The sequence below is a fragment of the Eptatretus burgeri genome, chromosome 12 (genome assembly GCF_056783735.1).
Source record: "Eptatretus burgeri isolate ZD-2024b chromosome 12, Ebu_testis_v1, whole genome shotgun sequence".
Classification (NCBI taxonomy): domain Eukaryota; kingdom Metazoa; phylum Chordata; class Myxini; order Myxiniformes; family Myxinidae; genus Eptatretus; species Eptatretus burgeri.
In genome coordinates this window covers 1991791-2011543 of record NC_140972.1, presented here as the reverse complement: position 1 = coordinate 2011543, position 19753 = coordinate 1991791, and the positions used below count along the sequence as shown (strand labels likewise).

At 46.4% G+C, this 19753-nt stretch overlaps 1 protein-coding gene and 1 long non-coding RNA gene across 2 annotated transcripts in view; one reads left to right on the top strand and one right to left on the bottom strand.

The window, feature by feature from the left end:
* SFXN1 (sideroflexin 1) overlaps nt 1–10711 on the bottom strand; it is a 30098-nt gene extending 19387 nt beyond the window's left edge. Inside the window, exons 1-2 of the mRNA XM_085849243.1 lie at nt 10586–10711; nt 25–200 (exon numbers count right to left, since the gene is read on the bottom strand). Coding sequence (XP_085705369.1) covers nt 25–188 — 164 coding nt within the window. The 5' untranslated portion in view covers nt 189–200; nt 10586–10711. The remainder of the gene's footprint in view (nt 1–24; nt 201–10585) is intronic.
* LOC147014975 (uncharacterized) overlaps nt 7121–19753 on the top strand; it is a 43863-nt gene continuing 31230 nt past the window's right edge. Inside the window, exon 1 of the long non-coding RNA XR_015050178.1 lies at nt 7121–7394. This is a non-coding gene — a long non-coding RNA (uncharacterized LOC147014975). The remainder of the gene's footprint in view (nt 7395–19753) is intronic.

Below are 19753 nucleotides of genomic sequence, written 5' to 3'. Positions count from 1 at the left end.
AAGCCACGGCACGTCGTACTACACCTGTACGTTTGGACAATCTTGCTCGCATTTTCGAGCTGGGAGTTGGATAGCAGGACGTTGCGAGGGTCCGTGACGGTGAAGAAGTGCTTGGCCCGTCCCACGAACGTACTCTGGTCCCACCGAGGCTCTTTGATGTTGATGTCAGAGGCTAGTTCTCCAGACATGGTGTCTTGATGCTGCAGAGAAAACGGAATCTTCAACTTCTCAAAACACAAAATGAATAAACAAAAACAAAACAACAAACAAACACCTACCTAGGAACAGATACCTTTGAAAGAGAGGGCACCACTCAAGGTCAATCGTGCTTGTACAACAACCAAAGTGGTCGCAAAACTAGGCTGAAGGTCCTTCTGTTTGTTAATCACATTCAAATATATACAGAGTACACAAACACAGAAGTAATAATATCCTGCTATGCCAACAGGTTTAGGACAGCACCAAGCAATGCCGAGTAGCCCTCCTCGTATTAAATAAGGCAATTCTCTGTACGTATGTGTATATATTGTTACGGCTGTGGAAATTCGCATTACACCATAAAGGGTCCTCAGGTGAGATATATCGATAAGTTCATGAGTAGTTAGCCCAAACCCGTTGTGTAGAGGGAATATATGTGATCCATTCGGGCTGCGATTCTTCAGTTAGGCGTTTTTCTTTGCTGTCGTTATTTTGGTGCAAGAACAACAACGAACATCGCCACAACCAACATCTCAACGATCACGCCATTCACGACACGACGCCAACAATCACGCCATTCACACCACGACGCCACCTTCCACAACTACGCTACCACATCTTCGCCACTCGCCATTCAACATGCACCGTGCGGTCATGATCTCCGCGGGACGGATGAAAGGAGCGGAGTGGCAGCAGCAACAAGGGTGCAAAGGGGCATCTCCCACCAAAAAAATCTCCCGCCGGATTTTCCCTCCTGCTTTTCCCACGCTTTGGCATGGGGGAGGTGTGATTTGGGCCAGAGGTCAAAGGTGAAAAAGGTGGGGGCCTGATTTTTGGGGAATAATTCCCTGGCCCCGAGCCAAAACTGACTTTCCTCGTCCCCCGCACGGCGCGGGGAGGGGGGAACGGGAGGGCACGCCCCTTTTTGGGAAGCTTCCAGAAGGGAGGTGGAGCCAGAAATGGGGCGGAGCGAAGGGCGGAGCCCCACCCTACAAAAGGCGTGGGCGTGAAGGTCGACGAAACGTCGTTCCCTTGTCCCTGAAGGGGAATTGTCGAGAGTTGTGGTGATTGTGCCTGGTCGGAGGTTCTGTTCGTTCGTCCCTGTCGGGCGGACGACACGTGCAGGCATGAGGAACGAGCCCAGTGGACCACGCTGGTGGGACTCGGAGTTACGGTCGCCAAGGGCTGGACGACGCGCTAAGGGAAGTCGCGACTTCCATTTCTTTTGGGTTCTGTGTAAACGTGTGTGTGTGTGTGTGTGTGTGTGTGTGTGTGTGTGGGTGTGTGTGTGTGTGTGTGTGTGTGTGTGTGTGTGTGTGTGTGTGTGTGTGTGTGTGTGTGTGTGTGTGTGTGTGGCGCCAGTCTGGTGAAGTAGAACTGTTATAAGTGTTGCCGTGTGAATTGCATTATTCAGTTGTAGATCTGCGTGTGTCTCTTCGCTTGCTTTTATTGTGTTTTCTTGCTTGACAGTAATATACGTGTCTTCCGTGCTGCCGTGTGGCGCGGAATAAATGTGCTTGTCCGATTGTTCCCCGTTTTGCTTCGTCTTTTCCTTTTATTGAATCTCCATCTTGCATCACATAAGGGATTGGTAGTGGGTTTAAAACGCCCGGTAAATAATCTGAACTGTCAAGGTCGACGATAACTCCGCTCGGTTATCCCTGTATCACGGAACGAGCCGCTTAAGCGGTTCGTGTCCGGAGTCGACCTGTGGCGTGGTACAACTCCTCAGTACGCTATCCGCGCGGGTGCTTAGGTAAATCGACCATTCGGCGATCAGACCCTATTTCGCGTGGGTAGAATGCGGACCGAGTTGTGGTGAGGTTAAACCCCCACCCATGACTAGCTCCCGGCGTTGTTCCGAGAGGGTCACGACTGAATTGCACGTTCGGTGGGCGAAGCGGCCGCTATTGGTTACACGCGGTCGTTCGCACGCTGGCGGGGTGCGAATTCGCAACAATATACAGGGTGGCCCGAAAGTTACTTTACCCATGATAAATTTCTTGCACTTCCCTCCGTCCCTTCCCCTCTGCCCTCGCCCGCTATGGTATGCGGAAACACTGACTCAGAAGAATGATGGAGCACATTCAGATACAATGACAAATTAATTATTGTAAATACTGTGCAATAAAACCTGAATATTAAAAGAGTTCAAGAACAATGCTTCACCAGGAAGGGGTAAAGTGACTTTCAGGCCACCGTGTGTGTGTGTGTGTGTGTGTGTGTGTGTGTGTGTGTGTGTGTGTGTGTGTGTGTGTGTGTGTGTGTGTGTGTGTGTGTGCTTACACATTATAAGTGTGTGTGTGTGTGTGTTTGTGTCCTCCATAACTCCAAAACCATGAAACCGAGCAGCCTGAAACTTTGCATGCCTTCTAAGGGAACTTCAAGGAAGTGCAAGAGTGAAAATTGTGTGTTTGGGATAATTAAAACACACCTTTTGAAGATAATTAATGGCATTATTTAATTATATCCCTTATCAGGTGCATCCACGGCCACCTCGCTCTCTAGGGTCTGAAGGCGTTTCCTGGGTAACCTCGCTGGGGTCTGAAGGCACCATGCTTTTTGGCCTGTTCAACCATACCTTCACTTGGCACAGGCCGCAACAATTTGTTTTCGATCAAGTTTTTTTTTCCACTTTCCTCAGTCATACTATCGAAAAACATGCCTGTTCATCATAGCTACAAAATTCTGAATACATCGCTTTTGTAAGTACAATAGTTTTCAAAGTAGGAGCTTGGCGTGATTTCATGCATTATATGATATGACTTTCCACAATCTAATTAAAGTATATAATCGAAATATTATTTCTGTTTTGATGATCAGATATCGTCCAGACTAAATAAGTGTCAACAGGTTTAGGACAATATCTGTTGTGAAATCTGATAATTTAAAGAAATAACGACTTTTTTAACTAAGCCGATAGCTATGTTCCCTCCTTTTCCACAGATACACAAGAAAATGTGAAATTTCCAAAGCATTAAACTTATATTTTCTTCTGTTTGGAGAATTGTATTGAATGAACAAAACATTTAGAAATGAGCCAAAATTAACCAGCTTCATGAAGCTATCCTGACTATAATTATTCACGGACCAGTGTTTGTTTGTTTGTTTGTTTGTTTGTCGTACTACTCCTCCTACAGTTCTGGCCAATTACATCCAGACTTGCGACAGAGCATCAGCACGACTCTGACTAATGTGTAGGTGTGTTTTATCTTTGCCGGTGGTCTTGAGTGGGTGGAGGGGGGTAAGGGGGAGGGATGCGGCCCTCCAAGAGCGGGAGGGTATTACAAGTCCCCACCATTTACAGTACAGTATTTCTGTCCATGTTTTCCAGTGTAGTGAGGCGTTTTGAATTATAAGCATTAGGTATGTTTTTGCTTCATGAACGTAACCCGGGTTTTTGTTTTTTTTCCCCCTTATATGGAGCTGTCACTTGCCTATACACTGCCCAAATAAAGATATGCGCAGAAGAACGTGTTGCATGTTTGGAACAAGACCACCCGTCGGGCAGGCACTCTGCGAGTAAGATTTAATGCATTCATTGCTTCACATTGCGCCCTGTCCCCCAGAGGGGCTGCTTATTCACAGCGTCTGCCAGATCTGTGTCTATTTTTGGAGGTTTTGTGAGGTACTCTACAGGAAATCAAAGCAAATCTGGTGGAAAATGGACGTTTTAAAATACAGTTATAACATTTGCGTGCACCACGAACCGATGTACCACGTGACGTGCACAGATGAGCAGGCAATGTGGCAGATTATCTGCGATGTTTATTTCATAGGCGATTAAACTTTGCAATGTCTCCAGGGTTGTTCTTCATTAAACAGAAACTCTTTTGTGGACAATGTCATTATTTGAATGAATTCATTTTATTTCTTCAACTGCTACGTGCACGGTGAAGACTGGCTTTCAAGTTAAACCCCATATGGTACGCAGCCACAGACTGGCCAGCCATTCCTTATCAACCATTTAATTGGAGTGCTTGTTGAGCACCCATTGTCAATAGCAGTGCCATGCCATGTCATCCCGAGCGAGTGGTTCGTGCTCCGGCATCCTGAGCGAGTGGCTAGCGCCCCAGCATCCCGAGCGGGTGGCTCGCGCCCCGGCATCCCGAGCGGGTGGCTCGCGCCCCAGCATCCCGAGCGGGTGGCTCGCGCCCTGGCATCCCGAGCGGGTGGCTCGTGCTCCGTCTTCCACGTATATGTGTGTATCTATGTATATGTATACACACACACGTTTTATCTATGCATGTATGTTTGTATGTATACTCAGTGAACAAAACATTAGGAACGCCTTCCTAATATTGAGTTGCACCCCCTTTTATCCTCATAACAGCCTCGATTCATTGGGGCATGGACCTTGCAAGGTGTTGTAAACGTTCCACAGGGATGTTGGCCGATGTTGACTCGAATGCTTCCCACAGTTGTCAAGTTGGCTGGTGGTGGATCTCTACTCCGAATAGCTCGTTCCATCTCATCCCACAGATGTTCAATTGGATTGACATCTGGTGACTGGTCAGGCCAATGCAGTAAGCTGAATTCACTGTCAAATGGTCATGGAACCATTCCTGGACAATCCTAACCTTGTGGCATGGGGCATTATCCTGCTGAAGAAGTCCATTCACAGATGGATACACTGCTGCCATGAAGGGATGCACCTGATTGGCAATGATGTTCAGATATTCTGTGGCATTCAAATATTGTTCCACTTTTATCAATGGGCCCACTGTGTGCCATAAAAACCCACCCCACACCATCACACCACCACTACCAGCCTGCATTGTTGACACACAGCATGATGGATGCACGTACTCATGTGGTTTTCTCCATACCCTAGTTCTTCCATCAGTGTGAAACAGCAGGAACTGGGATTCATCAGACCAGGCAATCTTATTCAATCCTCCATTGTCCAGTGTTTTCGTTCCTTCGGTTCTTGTTTTTTGCTGAAAGAAGTGGAACTCTGCGGTCGTCGGCTGCCATATCCCATTCGTTTCAAGATATCACGAGTTGTGCATTCTTTTATGGGTCTTTTAGCACCAATGTTGTACTGCATTGTCAGTTGACTAACTGCAGCCCGTCTGTTGCTCTGTACAATTCGTGTCAGCCTCCTTTGGCCAATTTTTTTTTATTATCAATGAGCCATTTTCAACCATTGGCTGGACGTCCTTTCGGTGGTGGACCATTCTTGATACACACGGGAAACTGTTGAGTGTGGAAAACCCAGCAGCACCTACTACCATACCCTGTTCCAAAGCACTTACATCTTTTGTCTTGCCCATTCACCTTCTGAATGTGTGCCATACACAATCCACGTCTCAAAGCTTTTAAATCCTTATTTAACCTGTCTTCTCCCCCTTCATCTATACTGATTGAAGTGGATTTAACAGGTGCAATCAATAAGGGATCATACCTTTCACCTGGATTCACCTGATCGGTCTATTTCATGGAAAGAGCAGGTGTTCCTATTGTTTTTTACACATGTATGTATGAATGTACGTCTGAAAATCACATATGAAAGCATGGCTGGCCTGTTCTCCACCAAATTTTGCATACATATTGGTAAGTATCCAGGGCCGGGTCATGGACTTGTCAATGCTACTAAAGGGAGCGGTGTATTTTTTTCGGAAATATAAAATGTGATAAACTATTCAGGTATGACACCACCCTCTCAATTCCTACAAACAAATTCCTCACCACATATCTTCAACTCGTGATAGCCGTATCCAACGCTCGTAAAAAAAAAAAAAAAGTTCCTGAAATGACGTGAATTGGCAAGAATTTTGCGTGTTCTTTTGATTCTGATGTGCCATACCCTGTTACAGATCGTCGGTGTTGCTGAACCAGATTCCTGATAAGGGTTGTACTGGGTGGTTTGCCATTGTCTTCCCATCAATAGTAAGGGAAGGAATTTGTAATTTGTTCATGGTGTCGGCGATGGCTCACAGACTCCTCACAAATGACATCATGGGATCTTTAATGTCCACCAACTAATGCTGGCAGATGGGACACCCAATCTGACATCCATTGGAGGGACAACACACACACATTGATGGATCAGCTTGCCTGTGAAATACCAGAATGACAGTTTATACCTGAATCGGGATTCAAACCCAGGCTACACAGGTTAGAGGTGAGTGTGTACCTCCAGGCAATCATGCCACTCAATTCTTTTGTTACAGAGCTGACAAAATATAGCACCAATCCTTTGAAAAGTCTATTCAAATCAGGGCGAAAGGTCTGCTGAAGACCCAATAGGAATCACAAGTGAGTCAATATCAGGAATCAAATGTTCACATTTTGGAACGAACAGAGACATCATCACGAAGACATTTCAAACCAACACCTGCACATGTCGAGTCATCGTGTGGATCCAGAAAAAGGAAGGAAATGGGGGGAAGGCCGAGATGTTTTAGCCCCCCCTCAACTCCTCTACAGTTTTAAACTTTCATTTCAAAAGGATACTTGAATGTGATTTTTAAATTCAATTATTTTGCAAAGATCATGACCAGAGACCAAGGTTTCTGTTTAATTGCCCCACTGATTGTGGAAAGTGCCGTAAAATATGGCGTCACCGGTATGTACCCAGAAAGCCCTGTGTTTATCTGAACGTCAAGGTGTGTGTCATCTGGTGCCTCTGTCTACCTGCTTGCATGGTTTGTGTGGCATCTGTTCCATGAACCTTCTACACTGTCTAAAATAATTAAATATATGTTTGCAAAAAAAGGTGACAAAGTTGGGTCTACACCTGGGCAATCAGTTGTGCAACTTGGTTGCATGCAACGAATCGCTTAAATGTAGGCATTTCTGCATTCAGTTGCTTGCAATCGAGATAGGTTCCACTTCGAAGAGATACGTCACAAGCAATTTGTCGTGACCTATTTTCGGTATCACAGTGTCAGTGACAGTCTCTCTTCGCCCAGTAAACCACTCCATAAGGCATCTTCCTTTTCTCTTCAACGTTTAGGGAAACCTCTTCCGGTTCCAGGTGTCTTCACGTGTGATGTTGGTTCAAGCAGTTCCTCCTTGAAGATCAAAGCTAAGTTTCCTGGACCACATCCGTTGTGTTTTACCGTTTTATTTTCATTCCTGGGTACGATGGTCGTGTTTTCGTCCAATTTTCCGTGTCAAACCGCACCTGGTTGCGTTGAAATGTCGAATTTACACTCCTGTTAAAGTCAGGCCTCCTCTCAAAGGGCTTGGTGAGTTAGCATGCCACTTTTGTCTCTGCTTTGACATCACATGACCTCATTAACTCTCCCCAATCGCACCTCTTTCCAACTTTCCTGTTTTCCTTCCTAAGAGTTTGCTTCTGTACCCCCTTCCCCTCCCACTCATTCCATAGTTGTCCAAGTCTTCCTCTCCCCTGTAGCTCAACCCTGCTGTTGGCGTCCCCCCCCCCCCGCCATCCTTGTTCTGCTCTTTGTTTTGTTCTGTTGCCTACAGATCCAGTCTATGTTCAAGCTCTTCAATGAGCCTCGACTTTGTATTAAAAAAAAAATTACAATGATCCGGTATCAATCCGTAAGGAGTTTGTATTTCTCTGTCCTCAATCCTCTTTGCCAAAACTCCTTTCTGGTGATGTCTCTCTCAGTCATGGTCTTGTCCAGCATGTGAGGCTTCCGTTCTTCATTCACAGCAACTACAGATAAGACAATTGATAATGGCCAGCTCTTCATTGGTAATCAATGAAGCCATTGTTGCCCGAAAGAACCGACAGTACCACCAGATCAGAGCAACTGCCATGAAAATAAATGAAGCTATAACACATTTATAACACGCGAACACCTGAAGCTGTTTGGGATTTTAAAGTGATTTGGTTGTACAGGTAATTGCTCAGGTGTGTGTGTGTGTGCATCGCTGTAACGTGTGTACTGCCTAACACTATATTACCAGCATTCTGCATGACGCAAGATGACGACATGATGATATTACATCACGTTATATGGGGTGGGGGTTGCACACAACATAGTGTGACTACATTAGCCTTCCCTCTCACAACACCAAACATCTCAAAATGATTCATTCATGTGTGGTAAGGTTAAGGGACAAGACGATGATGAAATGTTTACAATGCATAACAATTATTCCGAATAAAAGCAAATATGGTGAACAAGATAACTTGGCTGCCGGGTAGCGATAATTTTATGGGGGCAAGACTATGCCGCTGATGCTGTGCCGCTACACCAGTACACTGGTACTTATTTCACCAACCTTAGAAGGATGACAGGCTGAATCAACCCCACCTGGTGTTAATTCAGCGGAAACAGGGCTCAAACTCAAGACCCTAAGATCCCAAGCCAGCCACCCTCACCACCGAGCCAACCGCAGGTTTAGCAGACCCAGATGAAGATAAGCCACAGGTTGGCATCGTGTGAGTAGCAGCTGCTGCGATACGTTACCGTTTCACATTGAGGGAGATTTTAAGGTGCTAATACCTCGATAACCAGGTGCACGCTGAAGATACCATGGTATATTAACCAAGAGTATGCCTCGAAACTGATACTCAAACGATATCCAAACTTCTCTCCACGGCTCCAGCACAGATTGCACACCGAGCAATGGTCATTAGCACTCTCCTGGTCTTCCCGGCTGTGAAGGGTCCACTACAGGTGTTCTGACTTCATGGTTACATCACCTAAACCGATTCATGGTCGAGGTCACCTGTCGTGCTGGCGGGTATCGGTAACCTGTCGTGCTGGCGGGCATCGGTAACCTGCCGTGCTCACGGGCATCGGTAACCTGCTGTGCTGACGGGCATTTGTAACCTGACGGGTATCGGTAACCTGCCATGCAGACGGGCATCGGTAACCTGCCGTGCTGATGGGCATCGGTAACCTGACGGGTATCGGTAACCTGCCGTGCTGACGGGCATCGGTAACCTGCTGTGCTGACGGGCATCGGTAACCTGACGGGTATCGGTAACCTGCCATGCAGACGGGCATCGGTAACCTGACGGGTATCGGTAACCTGCCGTGCTGACGGGCATCGGTAACCTGCCGTGCTGACGGGCATCGGTAACCTGCCGTGCTGATGGGTATCAGTAACCTGACGGGTATCGGTAACCTGCCGTGCTGATGGGTATCGGTAACCTGACGGGTATCGGTAACCTGCCGTGCTCACGGGCATCGGTAACCTGCCGTGATGACGGGCATCGGTAACCTGCCGTGCTGATGGGTATCGGTAACCTGACGGGTATCGGTAACCTGCCGTGCTGATGGGTATCGGTAACCTGACGGGTATCGGTAACCTGCCGTGCTCACGGGCATCGGTAACCTGCTGTGCTGATGGGCATCGGTAACCTGACGGGTATCGGTAACCTGCCATGCAGACGGGCATCGGTAACCTGACGGGCATCGGTAACCTGCCGTGCTGATGGGCATCAGTAACCTGACGGGTATCGGTAACCTGCCGTGCTGACGGGCATCGGTAACCTGCTGTGCTGACGGGCATCGGTAACCTGACGGGTATCGGTAACCTGCCATGCAGACGGGCATCGGTAACCTGCCGTGCTGATGGGAATCGGTAACCTGACGGGTATCGGTAACCTGCCGTGCTGACGGGCATCGGTAACCTGCCGTGCTGACGGGCATCGGTAACCTGCCGTGCTGACGGGTATCAGTAACCTGACGGGTATCGGTAACCTGCCGTGCTGATGGGTATCGGTAACCTGCCGTGCATCGGTAACCTGCCGTGCTGATGGGCATCGGTTACCTGCCATGCTGACGAGCATCAGTAACCTGACGGGTATCGGTAACCTGCCATGCTGACGGGTATCGGTAACCTGACGGGTATCGGTAACCTGCCGTGCTGACGGGTATCGGTAACCTGCCATGCTGACGGGCATCGGTAACCTGCTGGGTATCGGTAACCTGTCGGGTATCGGTAACCTGTCGGGTATCGGTAATCTGACGGGTATCGGTAACCTGTCGGGTATCGGTAACCTGACGGGTATCGGTAACCTGTCGGGTATCGGTAACCTGTCGGGTATCGGTAACCTGTCGGGTATCGGTAACCTGTCGGGTATCGGTAACCTGACGGGTATCGGTAACCTGTCGGGTATCGGTAACCTGACGGGTATCGGTAACCTGTCGGGTATCGGTAACCTGTCGGGTATCGGTAACCTGTCGGGTATCGGTAACCTGACGGGTATCGGTAACCTGCCGTAACGACATTTGATAACTATCGGCATCAGTTTTCACTGACACAGTGACCCCCAAACGCCTCTACCAGGGATTCGAACGTTGTCCGTTAACCATGACATGAGACACGGTCGATCGAGCTCTGGCTGCAAGAGAACACGCCGTTGGCAATTCGTACGGGGCAGTAAATGTCGGGGCGAAAGGAGAACAACACCGGCACATAAAATAACGAGTTCACCAAAAGCACTCACCTGCAGAATCACAGGAACAGCCCAGCAGCAGGCGTGATCACGTGATCATTTAGCGAAGCGCTATTGGCCGATACTGGCCTCGCCCCCACGGAATCGTGAGGTGATGACGTCACACGTTCGCTTGACGGGTTTCTCTTTGTAATACGTGGATGACGTGGATGACGTGGATAACGTGCTATCTGATCATCGGCACTCGACGGCTTATCAGTGGGGATTGTGCTTGTTGTGGAACAATTGTGATTTGGATGAGCTCGAACGGAAATTGCTTTTTAATTGTTTTTTAAAACATATATGTATCTATACCAAAGGTACGGCAGTTTGTAGTTGGAGTGTGACCCGACTTGTGGGGCCTAGTTCGTTCTCTCGAACTGTTCGAGTACATAATGTGTAATTTGACTTTCACGCCAATAATAAAGGTGTCCTTCCGAATATTTTGAATTGTAATTCATACAAGACTAAAACCACAATGTTTATCATATATTAACAGGTTAACTTGTTTTTGTAATTAACCACGGTGAGATGAACTGTGTTGACGTGAACAGGGTACGTCTATGTATTACGTACGCAAGTATGGAAGGATTTTTGGAAGCTCGACCTCTCCAGAACCCTCTTTCCCATCCACATATTGTTGCGAATCTGGAAGCCATGAGCACTTAACATACAGGTCCTATAGCTCAGTTATTTCGATAAGTAAATGTGGATAGATAGCTCCCCTTTCCCTTGTTTAATGGGTAATTGAATGTTCATGCGCTGCGGAGTTATTTTGATAGTCAGGGTTTTCTTTGATTTTTACACCACCAACATCAACTACAACAACACCAGCACCACCCTCACATTCACCTCGCTCTGGCCGACGCCATGCTGGGCAGAGTTCAAGGAGGAGCCTCGCGGCGGCCCTCGGCCATTCAGCGTGCTACGAGTGAGGTGGCCACCGCTCAGCCAATCAGACCCCGCGACGGTGAGAAACGCGGTCCGCGTGATGTCACCACGCCCCCGGGCCAATCGATGGACTTTCTGCTCATTTTGGCCAATGACAGGGCGACGAGCGATTCTGTGCGCCAAAACCATCCAGTGAGGGAGGGCGGAGGCGCCCCCCCCCCCCCCCCCCCGTAGAAGGGTGAATAAGGTCGTGTCACGATCAGACGAGGAGAGATCCTTCCTCCACAAGAACCGCAAGTCGGTTGCGCACCGTCTCTCTGTCGGTGAACTCGAGAGTTTTTGAGATAGTTGATGACCATCGAGCAGACAAGGTTGTGGTCAATCTGACGGGCAGATTGAACGAGTGTGGAGTTATCAGCCCTCGCTTTGACGTTCAACTCAAAGACTTGGAGAAGTGGCAGAGAAACCTCCTGCCTTCTGGACAGTTTGCGATACAGAGGAGAGTTTTTGGTTGCCGGGACGAGCGCTGAAGGGAGCTCTGGATTCTATCATCGCATCTCGATGCTGGCCTGGTTCGCCCATGTCAGCCAAACCACACGAGGTGGACAGGTCCATGTCCTTCTGGGTATCTGTGTGTCTGGGTATCTGTGTGTCTGTGTGTGTGTGTGTGTGTGTGTGTGTGTGTGTGTGTGTGTGTGTGTGTGTGTCCGTGTGTCTTTCGGTGGGCCCGTCTGTAAGTAGGAATTGTGTAAGTGCTCTGTGCTGTACATACTTGCATCTCTATAGTCAGATAACTCTGCTTCTTGCATGCTCCCCCCTTTCCGCCATTATAAATAAATACATTTGTTGAATGTTTCAGCTTGTTTCTGTGTTTCTTCCATTGGCTTAGCATGACACGTGTTGGTGAATTACAAAGGCTGTTACCGCTGTAAATGTACATTTGGACCGACGGGACTTTGGCAACCATCCGCTCGGGTTGCGCACGGGTCGGGCACGTTAACGGCTCAACTGGTACGAGTACCGTCAAGGGTATGAATACTCGGTAGCTCGCCACGTGGATCTCTAGGTATTTTGAAGATTGGCAAATAACCCTGTACCACGTGGTGGAATTATTGACGATTCACGGTCCAGTAAGGGACCCGTACTCTCGGAATTTTCCGAAAGGTACGATCTAGATTCCGGGTGTTCGGCAGAGTCGACCCTACTGCTCCACCTAGCGGTCGTACTCACAGCCAATACCCGGTTCCGCAACAATATTACTTGCTTGCAAACACAACCCATGACTGTGCTGATGGGAGAATTGGGGTGGGGGTGGAGAAGAAGGAAGGAGGGGGGAGGTGGTAAGGTGGGGGAGGGGAAGGTGGTGTGAGGGGAAGGGAAGGGGGCATTCTGGCAGGTGTGATGCCCAGTTTCACGTCCATCCGAGAGACGGCACACACATTGATGAACCACCCTGCTTGTGAAACACCGGGATGACAGATTTATAGCTGAGTCGGGATTTGAGCCCAGGCAGGACAGTTTAGAGCATGTGTGCGTACCTCTCGGCTATCCTGACGTGATGTGGCAATTAATTGTTTTGTCCCTCCACAGAGTGCTCACCAAATGGCTTCAACCCTCAAGCAAGCACTTCAACAAAACTGTTGAAGAGACTTTAAAAAATGAAACATTTAACTTTTCATATGTATGGTGGGTATATATTGATATATTTACATTAATATTTCATAAGCAAAGCATATCGCACAAAAAGGTGAAAACCAAACTGCGTTCATAATTTCCGTAACAAAGGACCTCTGTAGGTTGTATCGCCATGGCTTGCAAAAGCAGCTTCAATCCCGCTGATTAATTATTTTGATTGCGTCAAATGAAGTTCCACTTTCTTCACATTCCTTTATCTTTTCTTCACTAAATAAAATCGTCCGAACAGTAGAAAAAGTTAAGTCCGATGTTTTGCCTCAATGAATACACTAAGTTATAAAAATCATGAATTTGTTTAAATTTTCAGATTTCATTCCAGATTTCGACACTTATTTGGTCCACAAGATCCGATTCTCAAATCCGAAACAATATTTCGATTATATAGTTTAATTAGTCCATGAGATTAGATGGTGCTTCCATGGCAAGGCAGGTTTGAATAAGGCCATTAATTATGTTCAAAAAGGGTGTTTTAATTAACCCAAACACCCAATTTTCATTCATGCACTTCCTCGGGGTTCCCTTAGTTTGGGGCCATGAGGTTTCATATGGTGTGGGAGTTATGGAGGACACACACACGCCCAAACACACTCACTGACACACACACTACACTACACGCACACATATACACACACACTGACACACACGCATTGCCATGTAAGTGAGACCATCTCGAATGGCACTGAGTGGAGTGCATACCTTCGCCCGGCTGAACAGTCTACATTTTGTGTCCCACCGATCGGCCGGAACCACACTCGAATTGGCTTTGTCTTGTCACCTACCAACTCGTACACCTCGTTTCATCATAACTCTTCCTCAACCTTTTGAGATATCATGATATATAATTATTCTCTCATTGATGAGGAATCACTTCATCAACAAATCTCGTATCCGAATCCGGATCTTCACCAAAATTGAATCGGTTCGTCCTTGTGACACACCCAACCTGTCCACCAAGTTTCGTCCGAATCCATCCATGAGCTTTTGAGATATCGACATATCGTGCTCATGGACAAACAAACAGACATGGCTGAAAACATAACCCTCCAAGATGCCCTTTGGGTGGTGCCCGGAGTGAGTAACAAGAGAAATCAGAGATTGCAGACCCTCGACAAGACTTGCTTTGTGTGGTGTTTGTGTGGTGTTTGTGTGGTGTGTGGATGATGAAGGTTTATGTTCATACAGTGGATAAACAGACCTTTTCGGTTTTATAATATCGGTTCACTTTCCAATCATCGTGCGGACTCCATTATAGAAAAAAACACATTCCTAATAACACGTACTTTATAGACGTAATCATATTTTATTTGTATTGTACATACTTTATGGAAGTACTTGGTGAAACAAGATAATGTGTAATACTGGCAAACACCAGGTGGCGTTAGTGACCTACGTTAGCACATTATGTGTGGACAGAGAGACAAACAAACAAATTAACAAATGAACCCACGTGAACCCAAATCAACCAAAATAGATCGAAATGGACCCAAATCAACGAAAATAGACCCAAATTGACCCAAATCAATCAAAATAGACCCAAATCAACCAAAACAGACCCAAATCAACCAAAGTAGACCCACGTGAACCCAAGTCAACCAAAATAGATCCAAATGGACCAAAATCAACCAAAACAGACCCAAATGGACCCAACTCAACCAAAACAGACCCAAATGGACCCAAACCAACCAAAATAGACCCAAATGGACCCAAATCAACCAAAATAGAGCCAAATGGACTCAAATCAACCAAAATAGATCCAAATGGACCAAAATCAACCAAAACAGACCCAAATGGACCCAACTCAACCAAAACAGACCCAAATGGACCCAAACCAACCAAAATAGACCCAAATGGACCCAAATCAACCAAAATAGAGCCAAATGGACTCAAATCAACCAAAATAGATCCAAATGGACTCAAATCAACGAACATAAACCCAAATGGACCCAAATCAACCAAAATAGATCTAAATGTACCCAAATCAACCAACTTAGACCCAAATTGACCCAAATCAACCAAGATAGACCCAAGTGGACCCAAATGGACCAAAATAATCCCTGATTTGAGGGGTAGAGTCCCTGATCTGTGCTTGGAGAAGCGACTTCGTGCGTCGTCTTTATCTCTTTACTGATGACTCCACCCTCTGCCGTACCATCTGTCATTCCTCAGAGCGGCAAGCAGCAGCTTCTTCATCTCTGCAGATCTGGGTAAAATCACAAACTGGTCCAACACATGCAACATGTCTTTCAACCCTGACAAATCTCACACACTCACGATGTCTCTCCGAAAGGACCGTTTGGAAACCCCTCCCCCTCCCCCACCCCCCATCTACTTTCTCAACAATCCTCTTTAAGAAGTCCTTTTATTTAAGCTTCTGGGTCTCATTGTCTGCCATGATCTTTCCTGAGAAAGCCACATTTTCAAGCTGGCCTCCAAAGCCAGTTGCCAACTGGGCATTCTCCATCGTGCAAAGTCCTTCCTCGGCCCACCTGAGCTTCTGACTACATACAAAGCTTTCGGCCGCAACCTGATGGAGGACTGCTCTACCCTCTGGGCTGGTGCTCCTGCCTCTCACCTTTCTCAGCTTGACGCTCTGGAAACCAAGGCATTTAGGATCATTGGTATCTCCCACGATGACGTTTTCTTTGGATCTCTCACCCTCTCTCACTGCAGGCAGATCGGTGATCTTTCTGTCTTCTACTGTCTCCTCTCTGGCCTCCCCCCCCCCACTCTACCTGTGCTCTGTCCCCTACATATTCCTGAAGGGTGCTCAAGGTCTGCCAGTAACCCCCTTCTGGTAAAACTACCAAAAATCGAGAATCTGCTCACGTTCACTCTTTCATTCCTCTATTTTTCCTGCCTTTGGAACAAACTCCCACACTCTCTTCAATCCCACTCTTCCCTCCAGGTCTTCGAAACAGCTTGTTATGGTCCCTGCATCGCAAGGAAGATCACAAAGGATGGACTACCTCAGGTTACTCACCGGACTCACCGGAATCGCAGACCGTCGCACACGAATAACTTTGTGACACGGGCGGGTCGCTAATCAACCGCGAACGCCAATAACTCGACCACGTGACTTAGGCCAAAAAAAAAAAATGTTGCATTGGCGTAACCCGCCCGACCCTAAAAATTCCGCCGACCCTACGTTTTTTTTTTGTTTTTTTTTGCTATCGATTTCAAGTATCTTGTTGATTGCGATCGCAAAAACCCGGAAGTGTTTCGGACAGAACCCGCCGACAAAAAGGGTGGTACTCGAGCCGGGGGAGATTTTGGGAGGGATTTATTAGGATTTATTAAATTTTTGGATTTATTATCCAAAAATTTTGGGATTTATTAGGAAAAAAAAAAAAAAAAAAAAAAAGATCCCGACCGACCTACCCTATTTTTCAGTGACCCGTTACGCCAATGCAACATTTTTTTTTTTTGGCCTTAGGGTCCTCCATCTAAAACCGTTCACCTAAAGTTCACGTGATCTCATTACCGGGGAACATGCCCTCGGTATGTACTTGCTTAAGCGAGACCATCTACCAGATCAGATGCATCAGATGCTAAGTGGTACCGGCTGTGAAACAGATCGTTAGGGAATAACGTCCCGGCTAAGCTAGGGTGCAGTCCATGCTAGACCAATGAAAGAAAATACGAAAACGAGCTGGGAACATTTCTAAATCGCACATTTATTTAACAAAAGCGAAGAAAGGTATGTGGCACAATGAATGGGATTTATTGGTGTGTACAGCAGGGAAAACAAGGAAATTGTGGGGTGCGGCAAAAGACAAGCAATCTTACAAAGCAGACACAGAGCACAGTTATCCCAGGTTCCGCTCCTGGCTGGAAATGGGGATTGCAAAGCTCCTTCTGGCCACGTGACTTTAAGGATGTCAAAATGGCCGATTTAGTCTATTCTTTCAAAAATCTCCAGATCCATCGGTCAGAATGCTACCAAATTTGGGTTGCAACATTAGGACAGGGTAGGGGTTTTAAATTGTGGAGGTCATGCCGATCACGTGACTGGTAGTGTGTCAAAACGGCGGTCGCGTAAATTCCTTCAAAAATCTCCAGACACACTGGTCAGAATGCCACCAAATTTGAGTTACAGCATTAGGCCTTGGGAAGGATTTTAAATTGTGGAGATCATGTCGATCACTTACCGGAACTGTGTCAAAATGGCCAACAGTATTTTTTTGGGAAAATCTGTAAATTCCTTCAAAAATCTTCTTTTAAAGACCCACCAGTCAGAATGCTACCAAATTTGGGTTCCAACATTTGGACAGTGTTCTGATGTTAAATTACGGAGGCCATGCCGATCACGTGATCGGATGTGTGTCAAAATGACAGCCTTCGTAATTTTTTGGGGAAAAAAATCGCCTAAATTCCTTCAAAATCTTCTCCAGAGTACCAGTCAGAATGCTTCCAAATTTGGGTTACAACATTAGACCAGGGCCCAGATAAGCTGCAGGTCCAGTGGTCCTTTTTATTTTTTTTCTTTACTGTTCTGTTTGCAAAGAAAAACTTTCCCAATCTATCTATTCTCAAGGGGCTGGCAGGATGGCCTGGAAGCACAGGTATATATATATATATATATATATATATATATATATATATATATATATATATATATATATATATATATATATATATATATATATATATATATATATATATATATATATAGATATATAAACATATAAATATGTATATATATATATATATATATATATATATATATATATATATATATATATATATATATATATATATATATATATATATATATATATATATATATATATACCGGGCGTAGTGGTGTGCACCTGTAATCCGGCTACTCGGAGGCTTGGGTTGGATGATCGCTTGAGGATGGGAGCTCTGCGCTGGGCCACGCTATGAGAGGGTGTAGAGCAGCCCAGAATCATGGCGATACCCAATCCTTATCCCTGTGTCCTAAGAGGCGACCAGGGTTGTGTCAGGAAGGGCATCCGGCGTAAAACCTGTGCCAAATCAGAATGCGGATCATAACAGATGATCCGCTGTGGCGACCCCTAACGGGAGCAGCCAAAAGAAGAACAGCAACATATATTTATATATATATATATATATATATATATATATATATATATATATATATATATATATATATATATATATATATATATATATATATATATATAGTTACGGATACTGAGACACCAGTTTGTCATTCAGGGGGATTAATCCCCAGTTGTCCTCGGAAGAGCCGGTCCTGGGGGCCACCGCTCACAATTAACGTTGTGGTATGGTGGGTTGTTTAAAAAACACGAACGCCACCCAGTTAACCACGAGTTCCAGTGTCCACCGTCTAATTATTCCGTTTAACTAGAGGTCACGTGGTTACCTGAACAGGGAGCACGCCCTTGGCGAAGCACCAAAGTTATCTCGATTAGATTTTAATTCAGGCGGCCGAGCGTTTTAACCGCTGGTGCGTGCCGACAATTTTTGGTCAAATCTGTGGTAATTACCTGCCAGTCTATCTAGGTTTGGACAATGCTAGACCAATGGAAGGCAAGGACAAACATGGACAGGTTGGAGTCAATAAATAATTTATTAATAATAAAAAAATAAATAAAAAGAACTTTTTATTTCCTGAGATAAATAAGTGAATAAATTCCAAAGCAATGAAAATGAATAGTTAATCAGGCAAAATCAATCAAAATGACAGGAAAGAGATAGAGAGCAGATGCTTATTGGGGGTTGACTTACTTACAACTAAGTACCCAGCAGATCATTCGGGGGGGGGGGGGTGAAGAGTCATCTCGCTCACCAGAGAGAAGTCATCCTTCAAGTGAAAACGTCCTGAAATGTGTGTGTGCGTCTCGTCCGTCGCCAGCACCCAGCCTTGCCGTGCACCCACTCGCCAACAGCCTTGAACGCCAGTCGACGTCTGGGGGGCACTGAGATCGTCTGTCGCGGGTTTAGACCCTGGTGCTGTGACACGGGCAGCTCCTCACACTTCACAAAACTGGTGACGTCCAGTGACCCACACGGTCCGTTGGTGACCGACCCGTGCCTAACTCATCGGCGCTGGTCACTCCCACACAGGAACCGACGAACTGATGCCACTGACTGACAAACTGTCTCGTTGTTGGCGCTGGTCAGACACCCACTCGCTCACTTGCTCTCAGAACGGACCTCCTCCTCTTTTTATATATCCGGCCCCTCTCGGCGGGCCCAGAGTCCCCCCCCCACACTCGCCCCGCCCCACTTGTGCACCGTTACCATGACAATCCGTGCTCTCCTTATTATTCCTTGCGATGTCAAATGCCGATCAAAAAGGGCAGGCCTCGGCGTCCCTGAAAGAAATGTGTGAAAACGTTGCTGGGAAAAGGGCAGGCCTCGGCGTCTGTGAAAGAAATGTGTGAAAACGCTGATCAAAAAAGGGCGGTCGGTGAAGGAAATGTGTGAAACCGTTGCTGGAAAAAGGCGGGTGGTGGCGTCCGTGAAAGAAATGGCATGCATAAATGTGTCTGTCGTAAAGAGAAAAAGCTTCTCATAACAGAGGGGATCTATTCTTTACCCTTCTCAACGCATCACATTTAAAATCCCACCAAACATGAGGAT